Source organism: Balaenoptera ricei, chromosome 8, assembly GCF_028023285.1.
Source record: "Balaenoptera ricei isolate mBalRic1 chromosome 8, mBalRic1.hap2, whole genome shotgun sequence".
In the NCBI taxonomy this organism is placed as follows: Eukaryota; Metazoa; Chordata; class Mammalia; order Artiodactyla; family Balaenopteridae; genus Balaenoptera; species Balaenoptera ricei.
The window spans coordinates 29,656,817-29,671,096 of NC_082646.1; the positions used below are offsets into that span (position 1 = coordinate 29,656,817).

General features: G+C 34.7%; 1 protein-coding gene across 1 annotated transcript in view; it reads right to left on the reverse strand.

The window, feature by feature from the left end:
* CWF19L2 (CWF19 like cell cycle control factor 2) overlaps nt 1–13,766 on the reverse strand; it is a 187,524-nt gene extending 173,758 nt beyond the window's left edge. The window contains exons 1-3 of the mRNA XM_059929351.1: nt 13,661–13,766; nt 12,000–12,110; nt 11,123–11,245 (exon numbers count right to left, since the gene is read on the reverse strand). Coding sequence (XP_059785334.1) covers nt 11,123–11,245; nt 12,000–12,110; nt 13,661–13,753 — 327 coding nt within the window. The 5' untranslated portion in view covers nt 13,754–13,766. The remainder of the gene's footprint in view (nt 1–11,122; nt 11,246–11,999; nt 12,111–13,660) is intronic.
* Nucleotides 13,767–14,280: the final 514 nt, after the last annotated feature.

A 14,280-nucleotide genomic window follows, 5' to 3' on the forward strand; every position in this document is an offset into this window, starting at 1 on the left:
GCACTGGCCATGAAAAAATAAATGCTACATCAGACTAGAAAAATATACAGAAATGAAAATAAAATAAAAAATATAAGAAACAACTGTTTTTAGACGTTGAATCTCAGTTGTGCAGGACTATGATCCCTGAGAAAAGGCAAACAAACGAGGTGAGTGCTACAATTACACTCTACTGCTTTTTGCCTAGTGGCACTTTCTAGACCATGGCACAAGGCAGGGTAACTCAAGCCCAATATGACAATCTCACTGAGATAGGAAAACAGAATTTTTACTTTGTGATGGCTGAGATACAGCATCCATGAAAAGGGAGCTACACAGAGAAAGAACTCCAGAAAACTATACAAGAGACCCCTGTAGTCTTTAACTGAATACCAAACTGAACATTCTTAGGATGCAAGTCCACAAGGATAGACAAAGAATAATTACCATGGAAGGAACAATTATTAGGTGCTATGAGCGGAGAAATCCCCAGAGCTCACAAAGGGCTAGAAGACATTCTAGTTCCCACCAACCAGAATAGAGAAATCTCCTTGAATACCGAGGGCAATCAGCAGAGAAACCACAAAGGGCATGCCTTAGCATATCTTAGTAGTAATGGCTACTCTAGATGCACACAAACATAACTTAAACACCAGCCTTTGAAAAGTATTAAGCTAATACACAAGTAACCTACTCCCCACCAAAAGAAAACTCAAGATCCTTTAAAGGAAGACAACAAATCCAGTAGTCACAATATAACTTTCACAAGGTTCAGCATCTAATTAGAAATTACTAGACATTCAAAGCAGGAAAATGTGACCCAAAGACAAGAAAAGAAATCAGTTAATCAAAACAGAACAAGAAATAAAGAGATAATGACATAGCAAACTAGGATTTTGACACCGCTATTATAAATATGCCCAAGGAAAGGAAAGCATGAACAAATAGGAGTCAAAATGAAGATATAAAAAAGACCCAAATGAAATGCATAATGATGAAAAATAACTGAAATGAAAACTTTAATGACTGGGGATAACAGCCAACTAGATGCTACAAAAGAAAAGGCTAGTGAACTTGAACCTAAAATGCAGCAGTAAAATCTATCCAAACTAAAGAACAGAAAAGGCTAGAACAAAAGTAAATAAAGGCTCAGTGACTTGTGGGACAGAATTAAAGATACTAGCAGAATAAGAGGGGACACAAAAAACATTTCACGAAATAATAGCCATAAAGTTTCAAATTTGATGGCAACTATGAACTCATAAATCAGAAAAGCACAATGAACCCAAGGCAGGATAAAGACAAAGAAAACAATATCAAACATATCATAATTGATTTGCTAAAAAAAGTGGTAAAGAAAAAATTTTAAAAGCATTCAGAGCAGAAGGAAATATCATATATAGAGAGAAAGGGATAAACATGACTGCAAATTTCTCTCATTAGGAACAATGTAGGGCAAAAGACAAGGGAATGACATCTTAAAGTACAGGGAAAGAACTATAAACTTAAAATTACCTGTCTAGGAAAAAAACTTCAAAAATGAAGACTAAACAAAACAAATTTTCAGACAAACAATAACTTAGAGAAATGTCACAAAATAAGCCCCAGTAAAATTAAGAAAACTGCAACCATATCAAGCATCTTTGCCAATGTTGTGAGACTAGAAACCAAGTACAAGAAAAAAACTGCAAAAATACACAAACATATGGAGGCTAAAGAATTTGCTACTAAAAACCCAATGGATCACTGAAGAAATCAAAGAGGAAATAATACCTAGAGACAAATAACACTGAAAACATGATGATCCAAAACATCTGGGATGAGAAAAAGCAGTTAAGAGGGAACTTTACAGTGATACAAGCTTATGTCAGGAAGCAAGAAAAAACTCAAATAAAGAACCTAACTTACCCCTGAAGAAACAAGCAAAAGAAGAAACAAAACTCAAAGTTAGTAGAAGGAAAGAAACCATCAAAATCAGAGCAGAAATAAATGAAACAGAGACTAAAAGAACAACAGAAAAGATCAATGAAACTAAAAGCTTGTTCTCTGAAAAGATAAACAAAACCAATAAACCTTTAGCCAGATTCATCAGAGAAAAAGAGAAATGGTCCAATGAGAAATGAAAAAGTATAAGTCACAACACCACAGAAATACCAAAGATCAAAAGAGACTACTAAGAACATACTATATGCCAATAAAATGAAAAACCTAGAAGAAATAGACAAATTCTTGGAAAGATACAATCTCCCAAGACTGAACCAAGAAGAAAGAGAAAAGTATGAATACATCAATTATCAGTAATGAAACTGAATCAGTAATTAAAAAAAAAAAAAACTCCAAACAGACAAAAGTCCAGGACCAGATGGCTTCACAAGTGAATTCTATCAAACATTTAGAGAAGAGTTAACAGCTATCCTTCTCAAACTATTCCAAAAAAATTGCAGAGGAAGGAACATTTCCAAACTCATTCTCTGAGGCCAGAACCACCCTGATACTAAAACCAGACAAACATACCGAGAAAAAAAAATTACCGGCCAATATCACTGCTGAAGATAGATGCAAAAATCCTCAACAGGATATAAGCAAATTGAATCCAACAATACATTAAAAGGATCATTCACCTTTGTCAAGTAGGATTTACCCCAGGGATGCTAGGATTTTTCAATACTCACAAATCAATCAATGTGATACACCACATTAACAAATTGAAGAATTAAAACCATATAACCATCTCAATAGATGCAGAAAAACCTTACATTAAAGTTCAACATCCATTTATGATAAAAACTCTCCAGAAAGTGGGCATAATAAAGGCCATACATGACAAATCCACAGCTAACGTCATGCTCAATTTCCTCTAAGATCAGGAACAAAACAAGGATGTCCACTCTTGCCACTTTTATTCAACATAGTTTTAGAAGTCCTAGCCACAATTGGACAAGAAAAAGAAATAAAAGGAGTCCTAATTGGAACAGAAAAAGTAAAACTGTCATTATCTAGAAATGACATGACACTATACATAGAAAATCCTAAAAGCACTACCAGAAAACTACTAGAGCTTATCTATGAATTCAGTAAAGTTGCAGGATACAATATTAATATACAGAAATTTGTTGCATCTCTATACACTAAGAGTGAACTATCAGAAAGAGAATGTAAGAAACAATCCCATTTACCACCACATCAAAAAGAATAAAATATCTAGGAATAAGCCTACCTAACAAGGTAAAAGACCTGTACTCGGAAAAATATAAGACACTGATGAAAGAAACTGAAGAAGACACAAACAGAAAGATATACCTGTGTTCTTGGATTGAAAGAATTAACATTGTTTTAATGACCATACTAGCCAAGGCAATCTACAGATTCACTGCAATCCCTATCAAATTACCAATGGCGTTTTTCACAGAACTAGAACAAATAATTTTAAAACTTGTATGGAAACACAAAAGGCACTGAATAGCTAAAGCTATCTTGAGAAAGAAGAACAGAGCTGGAGGAATCACGCTCCCATACTTCAGATTATACTACAAAGCTACAGTAATCAAAACAGTATGGTACTGGCACCAAAAAAAAAAGATACATAGATCAATGGAACAGGATAGAGAGCCCAGAAATAAACCCACACACCTATGGTCAATTAATCTAAGACAAAGGAGGCAAAAATATACAATGGAGAAAAGACAGTCCCTTCAATAAGTGGTGCTAGGAAAACTGGACAGCTACATGTAAAAGAATGAAATTAGAACATCCTCTAACACCATATACAAAAATAAACTCAAAATGGATTAAAGACCTAAATGTAAGACCTATACTATAAAACTCCTAAAAGAAAACATAGGCAGAACACTCTCTGACATATATCACAGCAATATATTTTTGGATCCGTCTCTTAAAGCAAAGGAAACAGAAGCAAAAGTAAATAAATGGGACCTAATTAAACTTAAAATCTTTGGCACAGCAAAGGAAACAACTGACAAAATGAAAAGACAACCTACTGAATGGGAGAAAATATTTGCAAATGATATGACTGATAAGGGGTTAATACCCCACATATATAAACAGCTCATACAACTCATAATCAAGAAAACAAATAACCCATTTAAAAAATGGGCAGAAGAACTGAACAGACATTTTTCCAAAGAGGAAATGAAGATGGCTGATGGGCGAAAAGACACTCAACATCGTTAATCATCAGGGAAATGCAAATCAAAACCACAATGAGATATCACCTCACACCTGTCAGAATGGCTATCATCAAAAAGAATGCAAATGACAAATGACAAGGATGTGAAGAAAGGGAACCATGCTACACTGTTGGTGAGAATGTAAACTGGTGCAGCCACTGTGGAAAACAGTATGGAGGTTTCTTAAAAAACTAAAAATACAACCACCATATGATCTAAAAATTCCACTCCCAAGTATATACTCCCAAAAAACAAAAACACTAATTCAAAAAGATACATAAACCCTAATGTTCAGGGCAGCATTATTTACAATCGCCAAGGTATGGAAGCAACCTAAATGTCCACCAACAGATGAATGGATAAAGATATGGCATATATATACAATAGAACAGAATACTACTCAGCCATTAAAAAAAATGAAGTTTTGCCATTTGCAGCAACATGGACCTGGAGGGCATTATGCTAAGTGAAGTAGTAAGTGAGACAAAGAAAAACAAATACTACAAAGTATCACTTATATGTGGTATCTATAAATAAAACAAACTAGTGAATAAAACAAAAAGGAAGCAGACTCACAGATATAGAGGGTAAACTAGTGGTTACCAGTGGGGAGAGAGAAGGGGAAAGGGGCAATATAGGCACAGGGGATTAAAATTAAGGGTTATTATGGGATTATATTAAATCATGTCTGTGAAACTTTTGAAAAGTATAAGGCACTACAGAATTTTAAAAATCTTTCATTAAACTAAAAAAAAAATAGAATGAATCAATGAATGAATAAACAAATAAGAACACTAAAATAAAACCAATTAATCCAAATGAAGCTAGGAAAAAGAAGAGAAAAAAATAATAAAAAATAAATGGGACAAATAGAAAACGGAAAGCAAGATGGCAGACAAACTCAAACATACCTGTAATTACATTAAACATAAATAATCTAAACCAGCACTATCTAATAGGATCTTTCTATACCTACACCGCCCAATATGGTAGCCACTAACCTAGCCATATGTGTCTACAAACACTTTAAAAATTTGGCTAGTGAAACTGAAGAAATGAACTTTCAACCTGATATAACTTCAGTAAATTTTAACCAAAAATGTTAAAGTCAATATGGCTGTCATATTATATAGTGGAGAAAATCCTCTAATTTAAAAGGAAGAAACTGATAAGCTAGATAAAAAAGCAAGCCCCAAACACAGACTGTCCACAAGAAATACACTTTCAATATAAAATAAACAGATACTTTAAAACCAAAAGAATAAAAAAAAATACACCATGAAAACAAAAAGTCAGAAAACTGAAAAGGCTTTATTACTATGAGACAAAAGTAGACCTTAAAGAAGAATATTACCAGAGATAAAGAGGAACATTTCATGATATAATCATCAATTCATCAAGGAGATACAAAAATCCTAAATGTGTATGTATCTAACAAGACTTCAAAATACATGTGGCAAAAACTGACAAAACTGAAAGAAAAAGACAAATCCACAACACAGAGATTTTACTGCTGCTCTCTCAGTAACTGACAGAAGAGGAAAATAGAAAATCAGTAAGAATACAGATGACTTAACACTATAAATAAGCTTTCCCATGTTGACATTCATAGAACACTACAACTAACAACAGCTGAATATACATTCATTTCAATTATATAAGGAATTTTCACCAAGATAGAGCATAGGCTAGGCCATAAAATTAGGCTCTATGATTTTTTTTTAAAACTAAATTATACAGAGTATGTTTTATGACAACAACAGAATTAAATTCGAAGTCAAAAACAAAATTGGTTAAATCCACAAATACCTGGAAAATTTTAAACCCATATATAGTCTGTAAGTTTAAAAAAAGTAACAAAATCAATTAGAAAATATTTTGAAAAGATGACAATGAAAACATAACACATCAAAATTAGTTAGATGGAGATACAACAGTACTAGGAGAAAAAATTGTAGATTAAATACTCATTAGAAAATAAGAAAGATTTAGAATCAAAGACCTACACACCCGCTTCAGGAAGCTAGAAAAAGAAGAGCAAATTAAATACAAAATAGGTAATAGGAAAGAAACAGTAAAAAGACAGTGGAAATCAATAAAATAGAAAATACACAACTAGAAAATTAATGAAACTAAAAGGCAATTCTTTGAAAAGATTAATAAAATTGATAAACCTAAAACTATTCTAACCAAGGAAACAAAGAGAAAATAGAAATAGCCAAAATCAGGAATGAAAGAAGGGACATAACTACAGACTCGACAGACATTAAAAGGACAATAAAGGAATATTATAATACTATGACAATAAATTCAACAATTTAGATGAAATAAACAAATTCCTTGCAAACCTTAATTCCAAAACTAACTCAGGAATAAACAGAAAACATTTAAAACAGATATTAAAGAAATTAAATTTGTGCTTTAAGCATCCCACAAAGAAAACTCCAGGCCCAAACAGTTTGACTAGTGAGTTTTAACAATCCATTAAGGAAGAAATCACACCAATCCTGCACAAACTCTTCTACAAATGGAAGAACAGGGAATATTTCCTAATTCATACGTGAGGCCAGCATTACCCTTACAACAAAACCCAATACCCCTCATAAACACAGATGCAAAAATTCTCAACTAATTGTGAGCAAATTACATCAGAAAAAATATATATAAAATAAAATGCGCTTGTAAGTATATATAAATAAAATATTTTATAATTAAATAAACAAAAATAACCAAATAGAGTGTATCCCAGAAATTCAGGTTGCTGTAACATTCAAAACTCAACCAATGTAATTCTCCATATTAACGGAATAAAAGAGAAAAATCATATAATTATATAAATAGATGCAGAAAAAGTATCTGACAAAATCCAATGCTCATTCAAGACACCAACTCTCAGAAAAAAATAAAAATAGAGGAGAATTTACTCAGTTTAAAAGGGCATACATGAAAAGCCCACAGCTAACATCATGCTTAAAGGTGAAAGATAAATGCTTTCCACTTAAGATAAAGAACAGGTAAGGATGTCCACTCTCACCACTTCTATTCAACACTATATTGAAGTCCTAGCTAGTGAAATAAAATAACAAAAAATTAACAAATGGGATAAAACGCCTAGAGATCGGAAAGAAAAAAGTGTCTTTATTCACACATAACATAATCATGTACTGAGAAATCAACCAAAAAAAGCTAACGCTAGTACTTGTGAATTTAGCAAGGTGACAAGATACAGGTAAATATACAAAAATCCACTGTAAATGTATATGCTAGCTGCAAACACACAAAAAATAAAATTTATTTTTTTAATTCCATTTCCAACAGCACCCCAAGAAAATAAAATATAAAAAATATAACAAAAGATGATAGTAAGACCTCTACACTGAAAATTCCAGAACACTGTGAGAGAAATTAAAGAAGACTTAAAGAGATGGAGAGATATACCACATGCATGATGGGTTGGAAGACTCTCTATTTTAAGATATTAATTCCCCCAAAATTGATCTATTGATGCAAAACAATTCCAATCAAAATATCAGTAGATATTTTTGTTGAAAGTGATAGGCTGATTCTAAACTTTATTTTAAAAATGCAAAGAACTTAGAGTAGCAAACAATTTTCAAAAAGGACAAAATCATAGAACTTACACTACCTTATTCCAAGACTGACCCTAAAATTGCAGTAATTACGACAGTTTATTTACTGGTCAAGGAGAGACATGCAAGCCAATGGAACAGAACAGAGTCTAGAAATTAACCCACAAATATATATGCTCAATTGTATTTAAAACAAAGGAGCCTAAGTAATTCAACAGAGAAAGGTTAGTCTTCTCAACAAATGATGCTGGAACAAGTGGAAATCCACATGGAAAAACTGAACTTTGACACTTACTACATACCATAAGCAAAAATTAACTCAAAATGAATCGCTGATAAACAAAAAAGCCAAAGCTACAAAACTTCTTGAAAAAAACACAGGAGAAAATCTTCACAACCTTGAGATGTGCAAAAATTAGGACACCAAAAGCAGTAACTAAGAAAAATTAATGATAAAAGAAAATAATTAATAAATTGGACTTCATAAAAGAAAACAGAATGGCCAATAAAGACTTCAAGTAATGCTCTACATCACTGGTGTTCAGGGAAATATCACATGAAATATTACTACACAAAGTAGGATGGCCAAAAAAGTACAAAGCCTGAAAATTCCAAGTGCTTGCAAAGATGTAGAATAACTGGAATTCTCAAATACTGCTGGTAGGAGTGTAAAATGGTCCAAACACTTTGGAAAATTGGAAAACGATGGCATTTTTCCAAGAGAAAAACATGTCCACCAAATGACTTGTACACAAACATTCACAGTAGTTTTATTCATACTAGCGCAAACTAAAAAACCACCCAAATGACTTTGAACAGATAAGACAGATAAGCAAATTATGGTATATTCATACACTGGAATATAGCAATAAAGAGAAAGGAAATACTGCTACATGCAATTACGTGAGTTGCAAAAACATTACGTAAAGCCAAAGAAGCCGGACACAAAAAGGATCATATTACAGTTGACCCTTGAACAATGTGGGGGTTAGGGGTGCTGATCCTCTGTGCAGTGGAAAATCCACGTGTAACTTTACAGTTGGCCATCCATATCTATGGTTCCACATCCACAGATCCAACCAACCAACCATAGATTGTGTAGAACTAGTACATATTTCTCAAAAAAGATCCACGTACAAATGGACCTGTGCAGTCCAAACCCGTGTTGTTCAAGGGTCAACCATATATGAATATTCATATGAAATTCTAGAACAGCGAAAATTAATCTATAGTGTGCTAAAGCAGATCTATGGCTGCCCAATCCCAGAGTGGAGGCAGAGGGAGGGTGAGGAGGAATTGATTGCAAAGAGCCACGAAGAACTTTATGGGGAATGGAAATGCTATCTTAACTGACAGAGTTAAAAAGGGATATTCATTAAATAGTACAATTAATATAGGATTATTTTATTATATGTAAATTATACCTCAGTAAAGCTCATTTTAAAAGTTAAAAGAAAAAAAAATAGAGACCTTGACAGTCAAGATATGCTTTCCAGCCTCACATTGATCCTCAATGGTTCCCAGCAATTCATTTCCTTCTTTTATTACCTAAGCAAAGTTGTTTCAAATCTATACTATTTCCTCAATCCCTCCATCCTACTTCTACTCCCAAGTTGTCGTCTCAGATGATGATTTTACCTTCTACTTCACAAAGGAAACAGAGAACATCAAGCAGAAACACCATCAATAATCTGCTCTCCTTCTTATTTATCTGCTACCTCCTCCTTATTTATCTGTATTTGTATACATCTTTACTACTTCCCTTCTAGCTCAGAAGAGAAGGTGATCCTACTTCCCAACTAAGCTTACCCCCTCCCCTGGAAGCTTGCTCACCCAAACTTAGCATTCTCCTCAGTAATATTTATCCCTCTCTTCCTAAAAACATTTTCTCAAAAAGACCTCCCAACCAACCTGATTCCCCTAGCTATCATTCTGTCTTTCCTACCCTTCACTGTCAGTATAAGTTTCTCTGTTCTTCTTCAGTCAACCTCAATGTGATGTGGGCACTGAGCATTCATTCAAACTACTCTCTCTAAGGTATATGTTATACAACTTAATAGGTATGTATAAATGTACATGCTATATGTTGCAACAAAAAGACTTACGTATGTTGCAGAGAAGAACAGCAATAGCAACAAGAACAACAAAGAACAGGACAGTGTGTCTCTAATAAAGGGAAGCAAGTGCCCTTAATCAAATAACATAAATGTTTAGTTGTCCTGGCAGATATATCCCCATGGGATGAGGATTCTTAAGCTGTGATCCTTATGTAAACTCCTGGGAGTTTTACAAACTCCCCTGAAATAAACAATTTTGTATATAAATTTCTTTTTGAAGAAAAGATCACTTTTATCAGATTCTCAATGGGGTCAGCAACTCAATCCCACAATTGTGGAAAAAGTGCCTCTATCTTCTTTTCACATTAAGATTTTCTAACTCCCTTTACACTGAGTTGTATTCCAAAAAAAAATTTTTTCTATATAATATTCCTACCATTACAAAATATGCTGGAGAGTCAATAAAACTATCCAGGTGTATTTCTCACTATGAATTAAGACACTGCATTCTCAAATAAGATAGGCTTTCATGAGCCAATTATCATCTCAGGGTATACTGCCAAAAATTTAATTTCTGAAACTACAAGAAGGCCAGATTGTCAAACATGATGATTCAACTGAGAGTATAACCCTCTGAAGATCATACCTATGAGTCCAATTATCCCTAAACATCTCTAGCTCATCACTCACTAAGCACAACATACCTTTCTCTTCCTGAAAATAAGCATGAGGGTTTGGCCTGCTTTCCTATCCTCTGTGAGTCCTCTCATCCCAGACCTGGCTAGAGACACAGCAGACCCAGCATTCTATTCCTTTTTGTCCCAAAGATAAATATATAAATACAACCTATTTTAAAGACTTAAATGTTAATTTCTATGAAAAGCAAACAGAGGTAACAGACTCTGAAATATCTTGGCACTCTTTTCCCTTATTTTACAGTACTACTTTTTCCTGCTTCTCCTTCTAATTTTCCAACTACTTCTACTTAATATCCTTTACTTTCTGTCTGGCTCCTCAGTATTGGTATTCTTCTTTCTTTTCAATTACCCTAGGCAATTCATACATTCTAATGGCTTCAATGAGCAATGATTCTCAAAATGTATCTCCATCCTCTTACCTTTATCTATAACCTAAGATCCGTATTTCTACCATTTCTTAGGTATCTCCAAATAGATGTCTCCCAGGCATTTTCATATCCTAACTAATAATATTATCTAAGTTCTCATATATATTTTAGGTTCCCATATGTTGTTCCTCTAAATAAAATTTTCTCAAGTAGCTGCTTTGGTTAGTTTTAGTACATACTTACTGATGAACTGTCAGTTGACTCATTGTTTTTTTCACACTTTTGTTTCTTGCTCTTTTTTTTCTTCTCTTTTTTTACTTTTCTTGAATGCTTGTCTTTTTTCTTCTTTTTCTTCACACAGTGTTCCTATAAATAATCATGTTAAAGAGGTAAGAATTTAGTTTAGCTTACTTTAAAAGGAAGTATTTTGAGGGAAAGAAAGCTCTATATTCTAAAAACCTTTAAATCTTTCTTGAAAGGAGACAAGGAATATGACTAAATAAATAATTTCTTCTAAGAAACTTTGCCATACTTCTATAATACATGCATTACTAATAAATCATATAGCTAAAATTTCTTAGAAAAATATAAGGGAATTTTTATTTGTAGATACATTGACAGACAAATATAATCAAATAAACACATACATGCACAGACATACGTGTGTGTGTATCTCCTTCAATGGGCCCAAAAGAATTTATAGACGATTACTAGCCACATAACATATAACAAGATAGCATAAACTGTGGGAAGAGAAAACAAGGATTGAGACAACCCCCCTAAAAAAAAAGAAAAAGAAACAAAAGCATGACATTAAGCTTAAAACACATAACTTTTTAGATCCATAAACTTGCCACAAGTGGGCTAGAAATTTGAAGCTAAGCTTTCTACCAGCCAACTCAACTAACAAAATCTTTCCAATGTCATAATGTCCAAAATATTAAAATATACTACTTTGGCCAGAGAGAGAAAATATTCAGTAATGCCAACTATATGATATTCATTCTGTAACTTGCAAAAATAGTCTATAAAGTTACTCCTCCAATATTAACTTGAATAAGTACAAAAAGAAAAAAAAAAGACAGATAAGCTTACATCAAGTAAGCCTGTTAGTATTCACCTGTGAGATCTGTTCAACTCGCTTATTCACATCAGGTAGCATCCATGTTTCCTTATCCCGAAGTCGTTTAAGTTCTTTATGCCTTTCTTCCTTTTCAAAATTGGCTTTAGCCTAAAACAGTGAAAAAAGAAAAATTAACAATTGATCCACTTGCCTTTCACAAAAAAGCAAAACAAAAACTTCTCCCACTTTCATATAAGGCTTACCAGGAATTTGCTTCCACCAAAGTGTAAGAAAGACTTAAACAAACAAACAAACTCTCCTTCCACATTACCAATTGCATTACCAATTACCAGTCTCTAGTGAAATGAGCCACCAATCAAAGACAGAATCCAGGGACCTACTGTAGACCCTTCCCTCTCCCTAAGCTCCCTACCTCAAATATGACTTGAATCTCTTTTCCCTTCACTATCCCACTGATACTGCCTGATACTTTTGTTACTGTTTGGGGACTGACCTCCACACCTTCAGTCTGCAGTGCCCATACCCCTCTACCCACACCCCCAAAATGCTTCAGGAAGAATCACCTTTCTAAAAACAAATGATTATATTGCTAATTTTTATTCATCTTTCAACAACAGTCAAATAAAGTAAGATCTTTCTAGGAAGTTGTTCCTGCCTTTTCATTCTCCCCCCAAATTTCAAAGCTGGGGTTGGTCCTTCTCAAACCTCCGTACGTAGCTCTACTATACAATTTATCACAAACCCTACTCTCTCCAAAAACTGCCTGAAATATCAGAGACAAGGATGAAGGATATTTATTATACACATATATTACATATGCTGAAATCAGGGAACAATACCAACCTTTCACCTAAGACTTATTGCCCTCTCTTCCCCTGTAAATCTGGCTGTAGTCGTTACACCTTCTCCTTCCTGTCTCCTATATCGGCTCTTTCTCATCTGCATTTAAACTCGTTTTAAACTGTTCCAGCTTAAAACAAAAACCATCACTTGTTTCATCTTACACTGCTCTCCAACATACAACTTTTCCCCTTCATTGCCACACTTCTTACATCTTGTCAGATAATTCAATAGTACAGTTTACTTCCTGCATTCTTTATGTTACCTCTACCCCATCTCAATCTTAATGAGAAATAGAATGCTTCTCAACCTTTTTCGAAGGGCTGAATTCTCTGGGTCTCTTGTCTCAATCCTTATTTGCATCAGTAAGGGTTTACAATAAGCCAATAACTGATATAAATAGTTTAAAAGGAGAATGAAACGGTCTACTCTGACAAGGCTTACATGTGTTCCTGAGAACGGAAAATTTCATTTCAGATATAGCAAGAGCGAGAACTGAGGCTATAAAAAACGCATAGAGAGTCGTTGTAAGTGGCGGAGTTCTTCGAAAGTGCGCAGCTCAGGTGATCAGGTGATAGAAATGTCAAGAATGGATGATTTAAAAGATAAGGAAATTCAGAGGAAATAAACAAGTCTTACTGAAAAGAATATGAGCAACTGGAGCCTGCCAGAGCATCTAGGAGGCAGAAGATACCCAAGAATTTGCGGGCATTCCAAAGGGAGACATCTACCCCCACACAACCAGGTAAGGTGAGATACTAAGGCTGCGGGGAGGCAGGAGAACCAGAAGCCTGGCTCCCTGAAAGCCTCCACTCTCTCAATTCTAGATGGTTCCCGAAACCCCCAAACTGAGGTACCTGTCGCAACACCTCGGTCCTGTCAATCCGGGTCTGTTCTTTACGCTCGTCGACGCTCCTCGCACTTCCAAATCCACCACCGGCAGCCGCCATAGTGGTTGTCGTAAAGTTGGGAAGCCGTCACAAAATCTCAGTTTACGACTGTCGTAATTTACTAAACAAACCGGGACTTCCGACTAGGAGGAGGAGGGGCGCTGTCCACCAACAGAGCATGCGCAGATCTGACTGTCGCTTGCTATTCGGGTGAATTGTCTAACCCGTGGTTTTACAGGAAGCAGGAAGATTTAGCTGGGGAGTTGCCCTCTTTCGTATATTGAAATTGCGCTGAGCAGGACTGGTGTCAGTGTACATGTGTTACGCGTTTTGCAAGGTTCTGACGGCATTTTCAGCTATCTCCTCTTAAAATCCCCGCAGTAAGTTAGACGCTCAGGGAGGTTAAATCCGCACCTCTCCAAGATTTCCACCAAAGCGCCCTTCCCGCCAAAGAGGTTTCCCCGTGCCGGAGGAATGGAACGAAGGAAGGCTGGCCAGAAAGGCAATGCAAGGTAGCAGGAGGGCAAAATTGCTTTGAAGAGTCAGTATTTTGCTTCGGTGGACTTTTTTTAAGTACAGTATAGGAA